Source organism: Acipenser ruthenus, chromosome 1 (genome assembly GCF_902713425.1).
Source record: "Acipenser ruthenus chromosome 1, fAciRut3.2 maternal haplotype, whole genome shotgun sequence".
Taxonomy (NCBI): Eukaryota; Metazoa; Chordata; class Actinopteri; order Acipenseriformes; family Acipenseridae; genus Acipenser; species Acipenser ruthenus.
Window position 1 is genome coordinate 19,079,113 of NC_081189.1, and position 24,809 is coordinate 19,103,921.

The 24,809-nt window shown below is 39.3% G+C and overlaps 3 protein-coding genes across 14 annotated transcripts in view; 1 reads left to right on the forward strand and 2 right to left on the reverse strand.

The window, feature by feature from the left end:
• The window catches only part of LOC117962534 (septin-11), a 33,779-nt gene extending 25,793 nt beyond the window's left edge, over positions 1–7,986 (reverse strand). For 5 of the 10 annotated variants that reach the window (XR_004663817.2, XR_009320255.1, XR_004663816.2 and 2 more), the window contains exon 1: positions 7,553–7,764. Coding sequence is in view for 6 of the 10 variants with exons in the window: in XM_034924401.2 (XP_034780292.1) it covers positions 7,553–7,579 (27 nt within the window). In the remaining 4 variants the exon portion in view is untranslated. Of the gene's footprint in view, positions 1–7,552; positions 7,765–7,888 lie in introns of those variants that run through there. The other 5 variants (XM_034924406.2, XM_034924405.2, XM_034924404.2 and 2 more) reach the window with 4 other exon arrangements.
• Positions 7,987–13,312: 5,326 nt separating this feature from the next.
• Positions 13,313–17,754, forward strand: LOC117408996 (uncharacterized). The gene has a single exon (XM_034905033.2). It carries the CDS (start codon positions 13,467–13,469, stop codon positions 15,744–15,746), a length of 2,280 nt encoding a protein of 759 aa, XP_034760924.2. The 5' UTR covers positions 13,313–13,466; the 3' UTR covers positions 15,747–17,754.
• Positions 17,755–20,526: 2,772 nt separating this feature from the next.
• The window catches only part of LOC117973138 (protein Shroom3-like), a 126,292-nt gene continuing 122,009 nt past the window's right edge, over positions 20,527–24,809 (reverse strand). For all 3 annotated transcript variants that reach the window (XM_059017263.1, XM_059017271.1, XM_034924412.2), the window contains 2 exons: positions 23,404–23,676; positions 20,527–22,769 (listed from right to left, as the gene is read on the reverse strand). In XM_059017263.1, coding sequence (XP_058873246.1) covers positions 22,416–22,769; positions 23,404–23,676 — 627 coding nt within the window. In that variant the 3' untranslated portion in view covers positions 20,527–22,415. The remainder of the gene's footprint in view (positions 22,770–23,403; positions 23,677–24,809) is intronic.

Genomic DNA, 24,809 nt, shown 5'->3' on the forward strand with positions numbered 1-24,809 from the left:
ATATCTGCACATACCAAATAAAATAACTTCCTAACTTCAAGGTCAACAGAAGAAATGAACATTTGAAAAGGGCCGAGTGACACTGCGGCTTCAACTTTCCTTGCGGTGAAAACAAATTCAACCATCCCAGCAAACGCACCAGTAAAAAGATTAATCAAAAGAAGGTTAGTCATTCCTACTTTCACAAAACAACTGAAACTTTAGTATTGCAGTTCTGCCACCACACATTGTATCCTAGGTTCTCTACTGAAGACAGTCAGAAGAAAACAGCCCATCTCCTAGAATAAATGATGCAAAAGTGCCTGCTCTTTAACCCTTTATCTAGAGGGAGCATTAAAACCCTTTCAGGTACAGTCACCAGCTCTTCTACTGAAGTGTTTCTGTGAGCCAGCGTGCCGTCCACACTGTCAGCTGAAACAGGCAAGTGGAAAAACTAAAGGCATCTTGGATTAGGACCAGAAGAGGTGAGGGGAAAAACAGAACATGACTTAGATCAAGATGAAAGCAACACGGTATGAACTACAGAACAGCAGCATTTTAATACTGAACAGATCGAATTAAAACTAGCAAGCTGCACAGGTCTCTGAAAACAAAGTGTAGATTGACAAATCTGAAAATGATATTATTATTTATTTCTTAGCAGACACCATTATCCAGGGCGACTTACAATTGTTACAAGATATCACATTATTTTTACATACAATTACCCATTTATACAGTCGGGTTTTTACTGGAGCAATCTAGGCAAAGTGCTCAAGGGTACAGCAGCAGTGTCCCCCCACCTGGGATTGAACCCACGACCCTCCGGTCAAAAGTCCAGAGCCCTAACCACTACTCCACACTGCTGCCCCTATTGCAGTATCAGTTGCATAGTGTATGGGCAGTGAGGTTTCTTTCGTCTGTGACTTCCACCAGCACCTTTAAAACAAGTGTGAGTGTAAAACTAAACCTGCTCTTGCTCCCAACCTGGGGTCGTGGATGGTTCCATCTGCAGGCTACAATCCAATCTGTGACCAGACTTGGCACAAAGATAGATCGTCTAGAAGCATCACATTGGTCTAGCATTGCCATGCACCTGCCTCCAATATTTCACTGATGATAGTAAAAATAATACAAGTATACAAGGAGATATGGAGTAAATAAAAGGCCAATTGACTTTGCAGAAGGTGTAAGTGAACATGCCTTCCGTGCTATCTTGTGTTGAACAGATGCTATGTTGAGGAGCAGTGCAGGTGGAACACCTGTTCCGAGGCTTCACACTGTTTTGGTTGTTTTCATAAAGTCCTGAAATAAACATTCAGCTGTTGCAAGTGCAGAATCCCCCCTATCACAAGTGGTTTTCAAATTAAACAGATTTGAGTGTTAAAAAATTAAGTGTTTGCACGCAAGCTATTCTCTAGTCTATAGAAAAAACAAGATTTTGTGATCTCATGCACTAAATAGGTCTCGACCCTTATCACGTTGAAGCGATTTGAAACTGGATACCAACTACATCAAATTCACTCTTTAAATAGGAAAAGGTAGCAACCTCAAAAAGAATAAATAATAAATGACAAAGCTGAACAAACTGACAATTCTTTTTTTGTTTTAAATTACCGCTGTTGAAATGAATGACGATTTCATTTGAACAATTACTTGTTTATGGATCTCCTGTGCAAATGACTAAGCCTATGAGAAATCTGTACTGAATTGTGTAGCCATTCAGTGATATTTAGATAGGATTCCTTCTGTACGAGTTAAAGATTCCCCCAGTAGCCCCCCAGCCCCAAAAATGCTTCATACTGTATATCTGGAACGTTCACCCAAGTCAAATTGCATTATGGGGGAAATGGGAGCCATGACCTTACCATGTTATAACCAATTCTGTATTATTACAGATTGCGTTATAACAGGGTAACACTGTGTGTGTGTGTGTGTATATATATATATATATATATATATACACACATATATAAATTCAGGGACAGAAGTGAGAGAGATCTAATATTGTTTGTCAATCGTCATGAATTAGAAAGATTAAATCACACTGCGTTTTGGGACAAGTATTATTGAAGTGATATATTATAAAAAGTACAGTATCAACATTTTTTTTTTAGTAATGAATGTCATTTTCTAGCCTACAATGAAATGAACTACAAAGTTCTATCTGTACCGTATGTCATATGCTGCAAAGATCATTGCATTTTCATTATTTATTTATTTAGTTCATTTTGCAGACATATGTTTTTGTTGCAGACTGTGACAGCGTTGTTTCAGTTTAATGCTTGCCCTTGTTTCGTGCTGGAATCCTATTCCAGTGCTGCAAGCACACATGAAGAGGGAGGTGCCCTTGGTGTGGTCGATGTGACTTCCTCTCTCGCTGACAGACACTGCCCTGCCAGAGGTCCTGGGGGCTGGCTGTGCTGTTACAGCTGGGACACCGTTTAAACTTCCAGTTACATTCCACTTCTCACTCTCCTCACGCTAAGCTGAGGCAGCAGGAGAAAAGAAAAAAAAGGGATGGAAAATGCAAGCCAGCACTAAATTTTTTTTAAAGTGAAGAACGCCCAGTTCCAATTGAAACATGCTCAAAAAGACACTTTAGAAACAAACCTTGTCTAAGTTCCCAGACAGTGGTATAGCTATAGACTATATTACTGAGAAAAACTAAATTCTCGCATAATTCTAAAGAACTTATTGACTGCCGGACGAAACAGGTTTTACTTATAACAGAGATAACAAAAAAACAATCTACTCTGGTGTCTTACAAAATCTATTTGTAGTGTCGGTTTTCAGGAGGAAACAGACATTTTAAAAGAGGGGTATACGCTTATAATTACTGAAGCAGTACACAGTGCTGCAGCCAGAGAGCAACGTTTCCTGGTAATTTCTTATCTTTTATTACTATATCCTTCCTTAGTCCAGTGTTGCATTCAACAACTCAAAACGATAAACTGGCAGGCAGGGGGGCTTCACACAGTGCAGCAACCTGGAAAACGTGGAAGTTTCAGCAAAAGGGCAAGACGACAAATGATTCTGGATTTCATTGCCAGTTACCCCACTTACGGGCTCTGTGATAGCCACTCCACCAGTCTGTCCCTTAATCTCACAACCCAGTTCTACAAGTGGATACAAACACCACTATGGTGTACTGTTGCAGTTTTAATAGCTCTGGCTCTTTGCACTCGGCTAAAGTACAGTCACGTCTAAAGTACAGATCAACTACTGTACTTTATCATTTTAACATGAACAAGTAGGTATGCATAATCACCACTATATAGACGAACAAAGGAAGAGCTAGAACAACGTCATGTATCATGTGTTGAACTGCTGTACTTTTGCTGGGTTATAGTGTTGTCATGCAAGCATTTTTTACCTCTGCATCACACGAAACTTTCTCCTGTAGACACCCTTCTTGGATGCAAGCGATCAGTCGTTAATTATAACTTTGCTGGAGTGGTGCAGGGAGCTGGTTTGCTCACACTGTGCTACATACATTCAGAACACATCACATTGATTATTTGTAGCTGGAAGGCAGGACCAGCCATTGCAATGCCTTAGGTATGTTTTACATTTTTTGCGATCCCACACAACAAAAATACCATGAAATGACCCTTTTTTTAAAAAAAAAAAAAGGTTTTATTGTCGTAGATCTTATTTATAATACTATAAGCTATATTGATGAAGGCACTATCCACACATGAAGCTTAACATATTTATTGAGTTAATGCAAAATATTTAAATCAGTGGTATGGTGTCTCCTCAGAACCTTTTACAGCTTAAGAAAGCCGATGTGGTGACAAAGCTCCACTGCACTGTGCTTTGAGGTGTTAACCACAGGCTGAGCATACAGACTCCAGACTGGAGTGACCACAAAAACTTCATCTGCAATCAAGGTAGTTAGACTCCAAGCAGACAAAGAAAACTCCAGCTCTAGAAACAGGGCCTGGTCAAAGAATCTTATGTTAAGAAACAGAATAATAATTTCAGGGAAAATGGTCTTTACAATTTGTATTTCTTGTTCTTATTGTATGACTTATATTGTAACACTTGAATGTATTTGTATTTGCTTGCGATTGTAAGTTGCCCTGGATAAGGGCGTCTGCTAAGAAATAAATAAATAAATAAAATAAATACAATTCCATTGTTTAGTGGTTGTGAATGAGCCCTGAATAGAATATGATTTCCTACTTTAATATGTTCATATTATTCCACAGCATTTCCTAACTATTTCAACACTGCAGAAAGGCCATTCAGAAAAACCCTACAGAAAACAGCAGCTCAACAATTAACCAGGCCTGGTCTTTGGTATGCCACAGTATCATTTTTGTTTCTCTTACTTTCATATAACATCATTGAACCTATTTAATTACTTATAGAGGGGTTGTCTTTTTGCAAAGTTTGCTTCAGTTTATCCAACAATAAAACTGTACGGTACTGTCGAGTTACTTTACGGGTCTGGTTTTCTCTAACTCTGCTGTGCAGAATAAATGATTTTTTTTTCTTCTATTGTGTAAGTATCGGGACTTTCACATCGGTACTGTCTCGACCATTTAGGGACTGTTGGCATGTATGCATATGTATAAAGAGCTCCTTTTCACTGGGGGAGGGTAGTGTATTGTACAGTACTTTGTAACAACTGTAAACCGTGCTGGATAAGAGCGTCTGCTAAATAAATACGGTACATAATAAATATTGGTTGAGCAGAGACAGAGCACACATCCACATAACAAGCACATTTGTTGAAAAAAGAATGCGAGCAGGCGTGAAATCATTGGATCGTCATAGCACCAGGAGGATAAATCCAATGGGAATCAAGAATGCTACCGCCTCCCCCCCACACCCACACACCACACAGGGGCTTATTTTAATTATTTGGAAAATAAACACTGAAAAACAAAACTGTCATGAAAACCAGAAAAGATCCTAGAACAGAAAAACCTAGAAAAGATTAGTCGGAATGAAACTCCCCCTATTGGCCAATCATGGCCACAACGAGTCTTGCTTCACAATTACAGCACGGTCGATTTAACACGCCCTCGTATGCTTGATTGGTCACTTCATGGGGCAAAACCTGCCCCCTCATGTGATTGACAACCTTTAAAGAAGTCTTTGTTTGCCAAATGAAATTGAAAGATCATTTACCAAATGAAATTGAAAGATCAGTCGGCAAAAAGCTTTATATAGGAGGCTGTGTGGTCCAGTGGTTAAAGAAACAGGCTTGTAACCAGGAGGTCCCCGGTTCAAATCCCACCTCAGCCAATGACTCATTGCGTGACCCAGAGCAAGTCACTAAACCTCCTTGTGCTCCGTCTTTTGGGTGAGACGTAATTGTAAGTGCCTCTGCAGCTGATGTATAGTTCACACACCCTAGTCTCTGTAAGTCGCCTTGGATAAAGGCGTCTGCTAAATAAACAAATACTAATAATAATAATAATGTATGATTAAGTATTAAATAAATTGACTTCAAAGGTAATTTATGAATTGACAAATTAATTTAAGAATTGATTTATGAATTGACAAATTTAATAATTTATAAATTAATTTAATTGAAGATTTAATTTTGACCCTTATAAAGCTCTATAAGAACACATGCGTGGTTGTACAGTAGTTCAAAGTAACATTGCAGTTAAAATGGAAGGCTCTTTTTTAATGCCACCCCATTAGCATTAAAGATTGTACACTATTTTACCCCGTGAAAATACATTTTACTCTCTGTGTCAGAGGGTAAGTTACTCCCAGACACAAAAGTAGTGGAGTAGTGGTTAGGGCTCTGGACTCTTGACCAGAGGGTTGTGGGTTCAACCCCAGGTGGGGGACACTGCTGCTGTACCCTTGAGCAAGGTACTTTACCTAGCTTGCTCCAGTAAAAACCCAACTGTATAAATGGGTAAATGTATGTAAAAAATAATGTGACACCTTGTAACAATTGTAAGTCACCCTGGATAAGAGCGTTTGCTAAGAAATAAATAAATAAATAAATAAATAAATAAATAAATAAATAATACTGAAACCTATATTGCTTTCCAATAGTTTCAGTAATTCAATGATAAACGCATTAGACAAAAACATGTCTACTTAACAGTGCTCCCTTGAAATGAATGCGGTTTCAGAGATTCCTGGTAACTATTTAACAGTTGTAACGTGATGACCCTTGTAATAGAAGTAACGCTACAGCACTGTATACAGTACACAGGTATCATCATCTCCGAGACGAGGTGACCAAGAGCTATTAGGCCATTTTACCAAAACCTGCAATGCATTCGTTCATCTCTGCAGAACGCATATGACGTCTAAATACAAGAAAGTAAATGATGTTGCCAAAGCCTAAAACATGTACCGACAGTTGATCGATTACGTAGTGCTGATCGGAGAAAAGCCCCACGCGCTCACACCGTCTAGCGAGCACATCTTGGTCAGTTGCCTGTGACCTGCTGCTTTATTTACTTAACATAATCGATCAAAGCTGACACCACAACTTATCCAAACACGCCGCTCTCTCACAGAAGTGAGGCACTCTTTTGTGAAGCAATTAGCACACCACTTTGACATTTTAATTCCAGTGTTTGCGCAATCAAGTATAATACATCGTACATTATAACAAGACATGCACAAATACACCTCCAGAAAAAAATAAAAAGGTTTGGGATGTTGCTTGATTATGCAGATGACCAAACAAACCGGGTGCAAAAACAAAATGTGTTTTTCAAACATGTATCGATTACAATAATGCATTCTCAGTAAAACTGACTTTTGAAACCAATCCCATCATTAAACTGATTAAAATGTATAATTGATCTGTGTAATTAAACTTGCGGTAGCTTATTTACATTTCCAGTAAAATCTAAACTTGTTATATAAATTATATATCTATAAATCCACCCACGCACATCCACATTTTCCTTGCCACTAAAGCATGCACAAACAGTATCCTTCTAGTGCTGTCTGTATACGCGGCATGCCGCCTGCTTCCAAAATAGAAGAGAAAGGGTGAGGCGACTTCATCCGGTCCATCATAGTACCAATTTGCAAAAAACAAAACTGTAATGTCTGTAGCTTTACTAAATTAACTAAATAAAGTCCAACTATACTATATATAACATTTTCAAGTAAACATCAAGCCATATATAGTCGGTATATATATACATAATTTCTATATGCTAGTTTGGAGGGTAGACCTCCCCTCTAATCTGACACATTAACATATTAATATTAATCCATACCCCTAATCTACCGCAAGCTCTTTTCTAGAAGTACAGTCTGTGTATGATCTAGCTTTGAAGAATCTAAATAACCAGCAACAAATAATACAAACGAACACAACAAAAATACTTTAGAATTAATTTATATATCCGCACACATATTGGCTGCATAGGTATCGTTTACTCAAGTGAATGTATCTTGTAAAAACATTGGACATGTATCTTAAGCATAACTACTGTACTGTGCAGAATGATACATGACAAAGTGCACAATGAATGGACACGCTTACCATTAAAATAGTATTAACACTAGCATGTTACTTTACGCACTGATAATCAGGAAGCATTATTTAATGACGAACAGTACTTACAGGTTTACTTCCAACCGCAACAGACATTTTTTGTTACTTTTTTTCTTTCTAAACGTGCGCCACTTCGTATAATTTCTGTGTGAGCATCAGCTGCGTACGATTTCAACTAGAATCAACATGGCCCCTGCGCAGTAACGCAAACTTTCCGCAGCGAATAGTAGGGGGGTCCAGTTACAACTATATTTATTGACAGAGGTGCAAACACTCACTATGAACTAAAACATGACTTTTTAAGTTAGTACATGTGTTATTATGTGCTTGCGTTAGAGATATTGATGCCGTGTTCTCAGAATCACTGTAAATTACGTTCAGCGTGCCTTTGTCTCCCCCGCTTACCTGATCCATGTTCGCCGGTCTCAGTAAAGGACGAGCAGCTGCTGTTCTCACGCTGTGAAGTTACTATTTCCTGTGTTGACGGTGAGAGTATGATTGTGCTTGTAAAGTAAAAAAAAAAAAGACACGCTAGTTTAAAACAGTTTATTAGCAATTCGTTTTTTATTTGTTAATTTTTTTTTAAGTGAGATCTTTTGGTGCCTGCTAAATGTGTTAATTACTATTGCTCTGGTTTGAATAGCATTGCAGTATATTATGAATCCCATCACACCTCCGCATAGGGCCACTTACTATCACATATTTGCTATCAAAAACACAAAATCCTAACGTAAACTTTGCTTTGCTCTAAAATATTTAACGTTTGCTGCTTTAAATTGTCCATCATGTCCTTTATGTGGTCTAGTAGCTCATTTAATTACTTGATGACTTCAGGGACATTTAAAGCCCTTGACAAATTAATAAAAATCATTTTGCCTAGTTCCTTGGGAAACTAGTATTTAATGAAGTAATATAACACTAATGATCTGTACAGTCCTAAATCCTAATCCTCATAGACTGAGGTAATAACTAAACTGGGTGATCATAAAGCCTATGGTCTAATAAACACAATTACACTTAAACCACGTTCATTTTAAAGCTTCCAGTATATTATCATAGGTTCATTTTACAATCGTCACAGTCTAGGCACCAAAGTGTAAGGCATACAAGTTGTACTAGAGTGATCCATTCTGAGCCAAAATAAGCCCAAGTTTCTCTAAACAGAAAAAAGATGGTGTGTTCCAAGGGAAGCAGTGCTTCTGTATTCTGGGAGGCTGGCAGTCTGGTAGATCAGGCAAATTAGGCTATACATGCCATCAACTTTGCCCTAAGGGGGTTACTGGAAACGGGCCCCTGTCTGGTGTTTGCATGGTGTGAGGAAGTGACTCCTATCTGAAAACGGTAGGATTATTAAAATTATTCCATTGTTGGAAAGCTTGTGCTAAGGGAGGAGTCCAACTGAACATTCTGCCTCGATCTGAGAGAACCGATGCATCTCAGATTGTTTATGTCACAATGGCTCCACAAAAATAAGGTGTTAAGGGTTAGGTATTATCACCTTATTGGGGTCACTTTACCCCATCCTGCTACTCAGTGAAGATTGTATTCAGAAATGTGCAAAGTTGTGTACCAAAGGGAGAAATGTACATCTTTTTTTTCTTTTTTTTTTTTTACCTATCTCAGCTCCCACACACATATTACATTTCTGCAAGTACCCTCTCAGTTTTGATTGCAAAGAGAAAATATTAAAATATTACTGTCTGTCACCCTTACAGCAAACATATTCACTAAATATTGGCTTCTTGTTGGCTCTTAACTATTCTTACAATTACTTTTTTTTTGTTGCTATTAAGTCTGAAATTGCATTATAAAGCAGTAAAAGAGCTTCTAGGCCAAGATCACAACGCATGACTGGAAGTTTCTAATGGTGTAATTGTGCTTTGTGTTATTCTTATCCAGATATGCAGCAGGGCTATTTGTGTGCACCCTAACACTGCATGGGAGAGACCAGGTGACACAGAAATGATTAGCAAACCATGTCCAGAAAATAAAATAGGGACCCATTGTGCACCAGAGTTTTGAAAAGGTATGAAAACTACCAGCTCTATTTTGAATAAACTCCTTGGCATTTAAATGTACACTAACTGGCCAAAAAAATGGAGAATGACCTTACTAGGTAGGACCACATAGCTCCTGGCTCATATAAGGGACACTGGTGTGTCTTGTCCAGTATTGAAGGTTGCAGTGATTTTTGCCACTAGAACACATCTGCTGCTGCTTCCAATGGGTTTCACATGTCTGCAGACTAGACCCGTCATGACCAGCATGCAACAAGAGTTGTGCTTTCTGGTTGTGGTTTTCTGGACTAGTTGGTCAATGCATCCACTGTGTTAAGAGCTGAGCCAGTTCCACACACTATCGTGCCTCTCATGATGCAGCAGAAATGCTTCTGCTTTCCTGTGATGCTGAATTGATGCACAAACCTGTTACACAGATTATACAGGCTTAGGGGTGGATCAAATGACACATCAAGCGACCACATACAGTTGCATACATTGCAGAATAAGGGATTTTCTGATTTTAGTTTCATTCTGAACTGTTTAGTCCAATCAGTGTACCTGACATTTACTTACCAACTACAGTAACTGTACAGTATAATCAATTAAAAAGAGATACACATCTCCTGGTTAGATATAGTGCTACATAAGACAACCTTTTTTTGTATAAAACAGAGCATCTTGATGCCCTGGAACACAGTTCCCTAGCACAAGATGACTCACAGAGTAGGCTGTTGCGAAGCCCCCACAACATGAGAGGAATCAGATATTTATAAATATCTTTCAACTGCCAGTGTGTGGCTTTAAAGAGAAAACACTTTAAATTACATACCTGCGGTTTTTTAAAATGTATTTCCCTGGGTTAAGGTGCTTTCACCAGAGATCAGGAGCTGCTCTTCAGTTATACAGCAGTTATTTATCATAGACATATGTAAGCCAGGCTAGATCTGCCAAAGTGTCTTTATATTAATTAGTATGTACCAGCACCCTCTAGTGCACAGCTGTGTATTACAAGAGTGTAAACAGGATAGTGCACTTGTATCCAAATGAGCTGGTCAGACGGCTCGCTCTTCTATACTTCTGACTGATCTAGTCTATTAATGTTAACGGCAAGGCATTAGAAGTGGAGTGCAAACAGCAAAAAATAAAACAAAACATACTTCAGTCATAACAATAAGAACATATTCGAATTCGAACCACAAGATAAGGGACAATGAAAAAACAAGAACGTGCCAATTGAAGCTGTGAACTCTTAATAAATATTTACTTGCAGATATTTATACAGGGTCTATAGTCCGCTGAGGTCTCGTTCCAGGGACACTGTGTCACAATGAGAGCTTCTCCTCACTGCTCAGCTCTGAAAGTGCTCCTCAGTTCCCCTGCCATTCAGCCAAGGACCAGACAAGTGTTAGGAATGCTGTGGTGGGCCTAGATTGAAAAAAAAAATATACCAAGTTCATCACAATTGTGACCTGAGACCGATTTAAACTCAAGAAGGCAAAGCCCTGAGAAGCTTATTCCTTACAAAATATAAAAATAAACAATTGTCATTGGAATGACTACTTGCCCACAATTGTAATCCACAAAAGGTATAATTTGTGTTCCATTTATTTTGTTAAAAAGACACATAACAGAACTCCACATCTACAACCTACAGTATAAACCAATACACAGGGCTGAGCGGGTTACATTGATCCATGTTACACTTGTGTCATTTCTTCCAAATGGGTGTGCAGTTTACACTGGCAGCTTACACAGGCACTCTACAGCCTTCCTGTTGCACACTGCCTTTTCTAGTCCAACACAAAGTACGGGCAGTACAGCTTACAAAAGAAGGAGTGTACAAGCAGGCAGTACTTCAAAAACAGCAGGTTCTTTTATTTTATACATCCACAAGCTGGCACGCAGGCCGCTTATATAGCCCCAGACCCTTCAATATTGCAACATTCATGCAGATTGGGCAATATGGTTCAGATCGTCCAATAGAAAGGCCTGGGTAATCCTGGCTGACCAATCAGGGTGCTTCTGTCAGCCGAGCCCAGAGAACCGTAGCTGCAGAGTGGAGAAGCAGAGATGCAACAATCAAATCCCTCCTCCAGCCTCCGTTACAATATGTTCAGTCAGCTTGGTAGATGACTTTCTACACGCTTTCTGCAAGACTGGAAAACATCATTTCTGTGTAATGCTGTCAAACAAATACCCTGAAGGCACTGTAAATTATGCAAATTTTAAAAGTGTATTTTGCACAAACCAGCAGCTGGCACTGCTGGTCTGTGCATCACATACATGCTCTGGCAGGTCTGTTACAATAAAAAAGATGCCAATGCTGCCGGCTCCTGGTTCTACCGGCTCATTTCACTAATATTTCATTTCTTGCCTGTTTAACACTATGCTGTGTGTGCTCTGTATGCTCTGCACTGGTGTTTTCTGTGCAGATTATTATTTACCAAGCTATGCTTTCTAACTTTTCCAGCCAAAAGACTTTACATACATTACAAAAACAAGTTACACATCAGAAAATAGAAACTTCTGGTTAAAGTCTTTTTCAGAAATGTTTACACAGGGTGATGGATTCCATATCTTTTGGAACAGTGTTCTAAAAAGATATGATAAGGAAACTTTCCCAGTCCTAATTTGTTTTCTTTACATGCTTTAGGAGACGTTTTGTTTTCATAGAGGTCACAGATCATACTTGATTACACAGGTGCTTTACCAGTGGCATATTAAACAAAAAGAGCAACTAACACAACACACATCCTAGAACAAAAAAACTGCAGTGGAGGATTTATAAGTGAGAATCCCAGTAGTCATTTGAATTCATTTGACTTTACCTGCCCTTAAAAGATTCCCATAGTAAAAACATAGCATAATAATAATAATAATAATAATAATAATAATAATAATAATAATAATAATCACAATGAAAACTTGGGAATGAATTGGTAAGGATTTCAAATCACAGAGAGGTATAAAGCATATTAAAAACACGTGTGTCTTTTTTTTTTAAATGTATTATTTAAATAATTGTTTTAAAAGTGTCTTGTTGAACCTAGCCACTTTTACATTATTATATCTTACAGGGCTGACCTTTTATTTTATACATTTACATTTTTTAGACAGATTTTAAATTTAAGATTTTGAGTTTAAACCACCAGTCGTCACCTTCATTTGAAAAAAAAAAACAAAACGCAAACGTATAAAGAAAATGCTATTATTATTATTATTATTATTATTATTATTATTATTATTATTATTACGCATAAGAATAAATCTGATCAGAAAAACACAAGGCTGAAGTGGGCTTCTTATTGGCCTGTTTCTTATTGTCTTGTTTCTTATTCAGACACTGATCTGCTCCAAACTGAATGATTGGCGTTGTATGTAAGGGGTTAAATCACGCTGGGCTGCTAATTCCTCTGTGGATATTTATAGAGGGGCAGCGCCTAAACAATATTCATTTGTTTTTTGCTCAGCCCAACACTGATTTCAGCTTTCGAATATTTTTTAACACTATCAACTTCGTCCAGATAGAGTGTCTATACTGGGCAAAAGCATTAATGATTAATAATTATGTTTGTACACTTACGTGACAGAAACATGTACAAATGTTGGAACCACACGTTGTTCAGATCGGCGGTAAGTACATTGAAATGGAATGTCCACCAACTGAATATTTATAAATATATATTTTTAAACTTATCTCTGTTGTTGAGTAACAAACAGCGCAATCAGCATTTACACCTTAAACGGCCACGGGAAGTTGTAATGTTTGTATTACTAAATTCACTTACCTGCCTTATTACCGTAAGCGTTGGCAATCGCCTTGTTCTATACAGACACACCCAGACGGCAAAGGGGGGAGGAGTTTTTATATTAGTAGGCACTTTTCGTTTTAGATCATAGGCTGAGGAAGGCAACCTGTGGTTACCTGAATTGCATACAACCACATTTCCATAGCTTAAAAAATATATATTTGCCATCAAGAAATGGCAACGCAGTTCAGCCAGGACGCGGTACTGGATTTCCTTTGTAGCCGAGGAGGGAGTGTGAAAAACTCGGACCTGATCAGCCACTTCAAAACATTCTTAAGGGAGCACGAGAACCAGGTGCAGCACAGAGACATGTTTAAAAGGTTTGTGAACTCGGTGGCTGTAGTGAAACGAAAAGACGGAGTTTCGATCGTGATCCTGAGGAACAGGTACAGGGAGCTGGTGGGAGAGGACATCAGTTCGGCAGAGAAAGGTTCAAGTTCTGGAAGTGTGCAAGAACTACCGGTAAACTTAAAGGAAACTTCGACCAGACAGAATGCCGACAGAGAGCAGGTAACCACGCGTTTGAATGTGAAACAGAGTAGTAGGGCAAAGTCTGGAGTTACTGACACTTATGAAAATGACAATATACAGTTTAGTGCAGCTGAAACTGCTTACAGTGATGTCAGGACATCTGAGCAAAACCAGAAACGTTTTGTTAACTCTCCATCTTGTATGGAACCTGTTGAGAGAGTTACTAATAACCCCACCCACGTTTCTAAGTCACCCCAAATAGCGGACTCAAAGTATCAAGACTGCATCATAAAGAAGGGTGTGAAGCCTCTTCAACCATGTGATTACAGTGCAGGGAGTGGGGCTGTCGGTTTCAGCTCAAAGCAACATCCCTCTGCAGATTTCACAAAGGAGAACCCTTTTTCTGCCAAGTCTCAGCAGTTTGGAAGTGTCAACAGGGAAAGGCTCCTCTCAGAGTGGAAAGATTTGGACTATGGTAGGAGGCCCCTCGACCAGTCATCAAATCAGCATACAAAGAACAACGGCCTAATCAGCAAAGAATCTTTTGAGAATAGTGCACAGAGGTGCATTTCTCAAAGGGAGGGCAGCAACACTACCCACTCCACGCAGCCTGTGTGTTTGCTGCCTTCTAGGTTTTCAAATTCCAGATTAAATCCTAGTTCAAGATTGTCCAGGTCATCCCACTGCATAGCATCAATGTCACCCGAGGCCAAGAATGCATGCCCTGATTCCATTGCAACCTCCAGCAGCAGTGAAAACCTGTCTAATAAAGGATGTCGTTTAGCAGCCTTCAAAAGTATCAGATGCAAGGAGATCACAAAGGAGTCCTTTGAAAAAGCTCCCCCAGAGCCCCAGCATTCCAATCCACTTGTGGTGGAACGATTCATAGCCACTGCGTCTGACGATGATAAGCATGTGCAGTGCTTTTCAGTGAAACCTAAAAAACACAAAAAAGAGACAAACCAGGGTTGCTTTCAAACAAACTTTCTTTCTACCCGCCAAAACGCACCTCTCCACCAGAGCAATGAATGTATAGGGAACCTTACAGCGTATGAAATTCCGTCCAGAGCAGATATGGAAGGAAGCAGCTGGCGTAATTCAACAGGTAACATCGATTACTACCTGGGGGCCAGGCAAGCACATCATGGAAGAAAGGCTGGCGTGCTTCTACCGATGCATTCAGGAGATGCTATCGGCGGCAGCATATATGAAAGCAGGAAATACCACAGCATGGATGCAGAGACATCAGAGTGTGTCCCATTTCTTCAAGCTTCACCTCAGCAGCATCCAAGCAAAATGCGATTACCTTCACCAGATATCGACAGGCCTTTTAACCCCCCCGGCCACCCTGAGCCGCCCAAGTATGACCCAAACACCAAAAGTAAGATTCTGAAAAGCAATGAAGACTTGTATTCTCACAAAAGCACGTTGGTGCCACTGGAGTCCAGGGAACATGATTGGCTGGTGAAAGCAGCAGCTGGTGCTTGGGATCAGATATACATCTTATTTCGTGAGGACCACAGTCTTCTCAACAAAAAGGATTTCATTTCCGGGTATACAGTGCTGCACTGGATAGCCAAGCATGGAGACCACCGGGTGCTCAACACCCTTTGCTATGGGGTGAATAAGAGGGGACTGGCACTAGATGTGGATGTCAAGTCCAGCTGTGGGTACACCGCTCTGCATCTCGCAGCTATACACGGACACAAGAGTATTATCAGGCTGCTGGTTCACAAGTACAAAGCTAATGTTAACCTGAGGGACACCAGCGGAAAGAAACCCTGGCACTACCTGGACAGGAGAGAGTTCACAGGAGATCTGGGTGTTCTGCTTGGTGCTCCTTCTAGTAAAAATACGGCCGCTGCAGCCTATCAGTCCGCATCAGAGAAGCAAGACCTTTCTTTTTCCCCATCTGTGAAGAGAAATACTTCTTTTGCAGCTTTTCTCAGACCCCATCATCTTTGGAAAGGGGCCCAATTCTGAGTAATATTAGAGGGACTATTAACTGGATTGATTGTAAATGTGCTTCATACTTAATAGAAACTGTGGCTAGTCACATGCGCTTTTCAGTTGATCTTTGATGGAGGGGAGCTTGTCATGCATGGACAGAACATCTACAGCTATGCTTTCATAGCTGTCCTTTTCCCTTTGATCATGCTTGCGATCATGATGTACTATACAATAGTATGGAACAGGCAGAGCAACCAGACTTGATGAAAGGTCAGTCTCGCAGGACTGGAAAAGGGTCCATTAATACAGTGCCTGAGGAGTATTCCTACAGAAGCAGGGCATTTACTGAAGCGGACACACAGATAGTTGGAGACAGTTGGAACTCGTGTCCTTTAAGAAAGAGTGCCTTTTGAAACTAATGTTTTCACTCTAACATTTTCTTGCTCGTTTACAGAACAAAAATCCTGGTACAAAGTTTTGACAAATCTGGCCTGTATGTACTGTATTAGGGAAGCTTAGTACATGCAGAACAGCTACGCAGAGCTAATCTGTTCGGTTTGTGTTGCAGTGTGTGTGTACGATATGTACAGATCCACTGATCTGAACATCCTTAATGCACTTTCTGTGTGAATTTGAACAAGGAGCATTCGATGCCACTTCAACTGTGACCAGTTCAACCAAGAACGTCTCCATCTGACCTCCTCTGATTTCAACCAAACTAATTTCAGTCACACTGTGTGTATATTAGGTACGTTGCTTATATTTAAAACTTTATGGGCCTGATTGTCTGCTGTGGGTAAATTGGCCTTGTAATGCGTTTACTTTGGAGGGGGCAATTTGCCTATAGGGTAAGATATAGACCCATTTCAACATTTCAGCATTTTTACCTTTGAGCAAAAGTTTAGCCACAGGGAACACATGAAATAAAAAAACAGACATCATTCAATAAAATATTTAGCATACACATCCTGTAATTGCTCATTAGCATCTGCAGTACTATCGGCTGGTTTCTTCTCTTCCTCAACGTGTATTTACAGGTGCAGTGACAGGTTCACAGGCATGAGGAAATCTTTACTTTTAACTTGCGTTAAAGCTTTTACTAATAAGCATTCCCAAAGAGAAAAAAACAACCTGCCAATGAGCCTGTAAATACATGCCAAGATGAAACTTGCCAAATAATCTGAATCATAGCTGCAGTTATGACACAAGTAAGAATGCTAAATATAGAGCTTCTAATTTAAATCATTGAATGTACTGAAAACAATGTACGTTTCATGGCTCCAGCTTCTTTAGAACTGTATGCTTTGCAGCCAGAGGTCAGGTGGAAACCAACTGGCAAACTAAATGTAAGTAAATGCTAAATAAATAACTAGGAATCGATTGTTTAAGATGTAATACTGCTCCTGTTCGGCTGAATAGGTGTTACTGTTTAAAGGCTGAGGTAAAAGTATAAAAAAAAATAGACAAATGCCTTCACCAGCCATTATAACCCTAAAAAGGCATTACCTTTTCTACTTTTTAGTTTTAAAAGTATTTAAAGTTATGGAAGTATTACTGTAAGTAGCGTATAAAAAAACAGAAATGAACTGACACCTGTTGTAAAGGTAGTACAAGTATAACAGCGTGCTATGTACTGATGAAGTAGGTAACGTGCTGTATTGAGGAAGCTTATTTTCATTGGGATATTGCACAGCAAAACAAAAACACTTTTAGGATAAGGCGTGGTTTGGTGTTTTTGGTGTTCAATTTTGAAACAATTTTGAAACAATTCCAATAAGTGTCACTTAAGACAGCAAAGCAGAATGACCTTGACGTTTTTTTTATCAACTAAACACTCCCAGAGATGTGAATATGAGTATGTGTGTACATGATTTATGTCAGACTGGACTGTGGACTAGATTCAGCAGATTTCTCACCAGCAAAAACCCCACGGCTTTGAATACATATAAATGTAATATCAACAATATCACTTTGGTTTTCTTTGTATTTGTGTCAAACTAACTTGAAATGCACAAAATATTAATAAAAAATAAAAGGTGAATGATTTGTGTATTTATCCGTAGTTTTGCATACTGTAGGCGTTCAAATCCTGGCTGGTGATACTGCACTTTTAAGATAGGCCTGCCCCCTGCTGGCCAGTAGGAATACATGCTAGACTACAGGACAGCAAAGCAGGTAACAGTCAGGGGATTGAGCAATTTAAAAAAATTCTTGAAGACTAAAGTCTGCTTTTTACAGCATTGTGTAGGTACAGCACAACACAGACCAACGTGCCTGAACCCTGCCCTGGAGAGAACACCCTCTTAGGAGGTCAGAGGGTACTTTATACATCCTGTCCCAGGATGGTAACTCCTATGGAATGTGCAATGGAAACAAATATCTGTAACTTTTCTTTTACACAGAGGCTGGTCCTCCCCATGCAATGCTGGAAGTTTCCCTTTTGAAGGAGCTTTAATAAATATCAGGAAATGCATTTGATGGCATAGTGACAGCATTTTTTTTGTCAGCACCAACTTACATTGCTATACATAAATGACATATTTTGATGCTACTCCATACACCCACACATCGGAAATGATTCATGTTGATTTCACAACACACAAAAAAAAAACATTTGACATACACCACTAGGTCCCAGCATGCATTGTGTTAAAACCACCGACTGCGTCCTTTTTTGGTGTTTTGTTTAGACTTGTTTGTTCTTCCAAAGCAATGGCAACACTTTTGATTACCTGTGGAAGGGCCGGCTGTGTACAAATACTGTACTAAAGCTTTTTTTTTTTTTGCATGTAATGTTAGTTTGACAAGCTTAGTCTTAACAGAGACACACAGAAAAGAAATTCCTTTTTTTTAATATGCACAAGAGCTGTGCTCCTCTCATTGAAAAAACATCCATGACATTTAATACATTTCATAACCTTGAGGACCAATCTTTGAGTCCCACATTACTCAAGTCTAACCCCGCCCCCATATAGCTTAGATTAAATCTTGCCTTGAAATTGAAACCGTGCAATCTTAGTAGAGTTTTAGTTTTCAAGTCTTCAAATCTGTTGCAATAAATTTGTAATTTTAATTAAATGTCTTCAACAGGATCCTTGTTCTTAAGGCTTTGCATAGTCCTGAACATCACACAATAGTGTACACATACATACTGTAACGCTGTTCTGAGCTCGACCCCTAACGCAGCCTTTATAAAAGTTTACCACAGCAGTTTTGCTCAGTATTTTTGCAGTTTTCCCATGGTTATACTATACATTTACCATCATTTACCCTGGTTTGACATGTTTATTAATATGCTTTACACCATACCTCGCTATTCTTTACAATGCTTACCTATGCTTTACCATGCTTGCACTTGTTTTATCACACTTTTGCTATGCTTTTACTATGGTATACTTTTATAAGGGTTACTGTCAAAGACAGGTCGACTGGGCTTATTGCATGCCAAAAGCTAGGAATATAGTGCTTGTTGGTATCCGTGTCCGTTTTTAAAATCAAGATTGAAAAATGTAACTTGATGTGAAGGGTGGCATTGGCTGTAAATGTCAAAATGTAAATCTGTATACCAAATGGTATTGAAAAAATACATTGCTTAAAGTTAACATTGGTTTCTGATGCAAAATAAGTTTTGAGTTGGGAGTGTTGTAGTTGAGAATCTTCTCCACAAGATGGCACTGTCATCCTATATTACAGATATTATCAAGGAATTTTAACCCTATAATGTGTGGATAATATATGCATTTTGAAAAAGTAGGATCTCACTGCTAATTATTACCTGATTACTGTTACACTAGTTGTTGGTGCATTGAAAAGTTTTGCAAAGTGTAATCCCTTTTTCTACTGGTTCAAGTTAAATAATTTTTTTTTTTTAGGGCACATCATTTAAGATAAAAAGTGGGCTTTGGACTGAACATCAATGCAGTTTATCATCAGAATCAAAAAGTGAAATTTGTTTGGCATCACCCAAGACGTTTTGAAGCTAACCATGTTGGGTATTCATAACTGTTTTCTTTAGCAAAGAGTATCATAATGTAGGCGTGTCCCTTTTTACACTTACCTAGAGAAGTGCTTATTCAATTGGGATTGCACTTGGTTAGGACATTCTGTAGCACGGTTATGAGAGTATCAGAATCTGGGGGGTTATCAAGTAAGTCTGTCTGCTTATATTCCATACTTACAATGTGTAAAAACAGTATAGATGGTCTTTACAGGAGCCTTATATTGTTCTTAAATAAAGCACACGCAGCTAGAAAAATAATGCCAGTAAATCGGACTTCATATACGCTACCATCACTTTGTAGGTCTCACATTTTCCTACATGAAAAACGGAAAAATTAATTAATTTTGCTAACGGTATTTTTGTAACAGGAATTAGTGAAGAACAATTGACCGAAGTCACATAAAGGACTGCATAGTCAGTGAGTCATAGAAAAACAGGGATCAGTTACCTAAAAGGAAATCCTGGATTCAGAATGTTTCTTTTTTTTTTGATTGCAACCCATCAAGACAAAATAAAAATTTGCCTCTTCCTAGCAAAAAGAATGACATCTTCTGAATCTCTGATATTTTGAATTTCTTTAGAAATGCTTGTGTGTTAAAAATTGTAAACATTGCACACGATACTGTCGCATCACATTAGAGACGACTGACTTGCAGCATGGACTGAGCATTCATTGTCACACAGTACTAGTCCTGGAATTGTCTGTTTAATGGGAGTATGACCGTTCTGAGGGACAGTTAAAAAGACCAGCTGTACAGAAGGTCCATAGGCCTACTATACCATTACACAACACACGACACAACACAGAAAGAATGTTGATAACCACACACTTTTTTAATGCCTGTATATGCAAAGTAGGTTACATGATGCAAAAATAGGGAATTTGTGTGCATGAATGCGTTCCTCGGCATTAGAATAGGCCATTAATATCTACTGAAATCTGGAATTGGATGGTGATTCGAAACCTGGGTGAAAACAAATGAAACAGTAAAGCGCGGCTTACTGAGCCCACATAGGGAAGTAAAGCAGACTTGCGCAGTACTGCAGAACTGCTGACTCGCATGCAGTCAGAAGCTGTAGGTGAAGCTTCAATGTAAAGCCAATGTAAAAGAAAACCATTACGAAACATACCTGTGTGCACAGGGGTATAACATGCACTGATTTAAATAAGCTTCATGAACGCGTCCAAAACAGTGTCCAAAACTAACACAGTATAAATGAGGAATTTGCTTCAAGCTTCATTGTCTTTTTTCCCCCCATTTACAAAGGTATATTTGCACAGTAGTTGACTTTTTTTTGTACCATAGCTTTACCACACTTCCCTGTGTTTTACCATATTTTCACTGTGGTTGAGTGTTTTTCAAAATATATATATATTTTTATTATTACTTCAGCATTTAAAAAAGGTGCAGTGCCAAAGATGTGCAAGTAAATATTACTGTTATTATAACAATACTGTCCAGTCTGTTCATCAAACACATTATTAACTATTCTGTACCTTGAAACAAAATGATTTATGTCGAACCATAACAAAAAAAGAAATGTTTTGCTCATTCTGTATACATGAAATGAAACATGGCGCCAGTGCAGCTGACATGTGTTGGGAGAATGAACTGTTCCCATCAATTGATCCAATTCTGGATATTTAACTCTCTTGTAACATTCTTTGACTGACTGCATTTGATTTCTGCTGACATTATAGACAGGATATCAGGAACAACATGCTTATTCACAACGTTACAACTGTTGAAGAAGTCCTAGAATATTATAGTGGTGCATTTTGAAAGAACATCTTTAAAGTCTTATAAGAAGGTTTCATTTTAGGTGTTGCTCTGGCTCCCTTTTCCAGACCTCCCGATTCTTGCTTTTCCAGCTGAAACAAACTGGACTGTATTTCAGTTAGTACAGAATGAAAATGTTGCCAAGCACACACAGCTCGTTCATAAGGAATATATCCTTTAATATTGACTGTACACAACACCATGCAGCCTGGAGCGTTTCATCCATTCAGAGTACTAAGAAGGAAACAGAAAGCAATCTGCCCTTGTATTACAAAACTTCATTACATCTGACAGTATGACTATCTTTAGATTTCTCATAGTCTTTTTTTTTCTTTTACAAAGTACAAAATTACATTTTCTTTCTACAAAATAGAATTGAGAAAGGTTAGCATATATACAGTAACTTACATTTAAAAAATGGTTTATAAATAGTTATCGCAATGGTCTTCTGCTGTGGGTTTTAAAAAGTCCAGAATTACGGAAGAGAAAAGTGTCTTCTTCAAAATAACTGGTGGAACAAAAAACCATTTACATTGCTTCAGAGGATACTTATATTTTCTTCAAGTTTTCAAGTGGCAAACATTAAGGAAGGTCCAAGAAACATGAATGTAATTTTTCTTCACAATTTAAAAAGTTATATATCTCTCTATATATATATAATTTCACATACAATAAAAACAAATGTTAACAATATCCCTCCCCTCGTTTCTATTAGGGTTTTAAGCTGGGTCTGGCACGACTCATTCCTGCCTTGCAGTTTTCAGTTTTAAATCTATCTCTGCTGCACCTGAGCAGATTGGAGAACCAATGTATATTCACTTACACCTCTGTATCTTCTCTGCTTTTCAAAGATAGGAGGGGGACCTTGATCATGTATTGGCAAATTAGCAGAATTCAAGCGCATTGACTTGGCTGGGGCCTTTAAAGCGAGGTGATGAGTGGAGGGAGTAGACTGGTGGACGAGGTTTTCCTGCTGCAGGTTGGGGACGAGGCGGTGGGCGTCCCCACGTTGGGCGCCAAGCCTGGCGGCAGGCTGGCCATCAGACACTCAAGCTGCTCCTCCCCCAGCTTGACCTTGTCGTCAAGCTTGCGCTGCTCGATGATGAGAGCAGACTTCATCTTGACGAAGTGCTGGTAGTCCTGCAGCTGCTCGCCGCTCAGGTAGTGCCCCAGGATTTCCAGCACTGTCCGCTCCCGTCGGTCCAGGTTCTCCTTCAGCTCCCGCGCATCCTCGTGCTGGCCCCAGAGCAGCTTCTGCTTCTCCTTCAGCGAGGTCTGAAAAGCACAGGCAGGACAGTGAGCATGCGAACGCACCCATCACTCCACAAAGGGAACTAAGTTAAGGAGATAAATGTCTCGGCCTTCTTCAGTTACATGTGATTAGTCAACATCCAGGTTAAGACATTCATGGAGAAATTGTTTCAGTACATTACCAATCCTACCTGTAAGGGTTTCGGTAGAGAGAGTAGATATGTTTGGTTTGAACCTGTACCTGTAAGAAGGTCTAGAATTTTGATGCTGGTTTTTAGGTCAGGCTTTTGATTTACTGAGAACAACTCAATAAAAAATAAGAAAGTCAAGTAGACAAACATTTAATCTAGGGGCCCTTTTTTGTTTATTTACTTTTAACTAACAAGCTAACAAATGTATGTATGTATGTATGTATGTATGTATGTATGTATGTATGTATGTATGTATGTATGTATGTATGTATGTATGTATGTATCTATCTATCTATCTATCTATCTATCTATCTATCTATCTATCTATCTATCTATCTATCTATAGAAGAGTTCATTTTGATAAAACCTGTTCACTTTGCCCACCCATTTAAAATGAGGTGGCGCACTGTCACTCTCGACAAGCAGTCTGTCTAGACTGGGACAGAGAGAATGCAGGGACTGCGTACCCGCTCCTCAGGGCTGGCCTCATCGTCCAGATTGCTCAGGGCATTTTCCACTCGTGCCAGGCGCCCCGACAGGGACAGCAGCAGGTTGACAATCTTGTCCAGGTCCCCGATGAACATCTTGTACTTGTCGAACTCGTTGGGTTTGCACAGCCCCTTGATGAGGGCCTCCACCTCCTCTCCCAGGGAGTTGTTCTGTTTCACGTCGGCCAGCAGGCTCTCCTTCGCACTGTGCAGCGCCTCCAGCTTGTGGGTGATGCTTTTCACCAGCTCCAACTATCAAAGAGGGAAAAAAAACATCACTTAAACAGAACATACAATGATTTGAGTAAATAACACATTCAATAAGACTGTTCCTTAACATGCACTGCAGCAAGGCATGTTAAGGGGAAAGCTGAATTTACTGCACATCCTGCAATAACCATGGCAAGGATACTCCACGTTCCCTTATTAAGTTGTGTTGATAATGCTTCTTCGGGGGCTCCCGAGTAGCGCATCCAGTAAAGGCGCTCCACGTGGAGTGCAGGATGTGCCCTATAGTCTGGACGTCGCGAGTTCGAGTCCAGGCTATTCCTTTGGCCGAGCATTGCCTGGGGGGAGGGAGGGCTAGGTCGGCCAAGGTGTCCTTGGCTCACCGCACACCAGCGACCCCTGTAGTCTGGCCGGGCGCCTGCGGGATTGCCTGTAAGCTGCCCGAGAGCTGCATTGTCCTCCGACGCTGTAGCTCTTGGGTGGCTGCATGGTGAGTCTGCAATGTGAAAAAAAGCGGTCGGCTGACGGCACATGCTTTGGAGGACAGCGGGTGTTTGTCTTCGCCCTCCCGAGTCAGCGCAGGGGTGGTAGCGGTGAGCTGAGCATAATAAAATAATTGCCGATTCCAAATTGGGAGAAAATAATAAAAATAATTGGCAACGACTAAATTTATAAAAAAAAAAAAGATAAAGCTTCTTCAATTAAGTGACATCAAATAAGCCTGCCTTATTATTGCAGCACAGTTGAAAATAGGGCTCCATACCTGGAGAAACTATTGCTATGATCTTTATATAATCAATTTTTGCTGATGGAACTAAGTTGGTGTTCCTACAAATTTGGTAAATAAATGAAATGATAATGTTTTACAATGATTGCTTGTGCATACATGGATTTGATTGAATCAATATCTGGCTTCAAAATCTCTCTGACAAGACTGCTAAGCACACAAGGATTCCCAGTTATCTGAACTGATATAAAATTGATGAATTTATTGCGGCTGTTAATTATGTATTAATTGTACTGTTTTTGCACACGGAAATGCAACTTACTAAAAACCAAGAGTCGGAACAGCAATGCAGTAAGATTCCACAAGGAGGCACTATAATCATTCCAAAAGCTTTCATTGTAAAATACAGTACTTCACGAGCTTGTCAGAT

Excerpts from the sequence above, each read along its gene's own strand:
- LOC117408996 (XM_034905033.2), top strand. The coding sequence starts at position 13,467 with ATGGCAACGCAGTTCAGCCAGGACGCGGTACTGGATTTCCTTTGTAGC.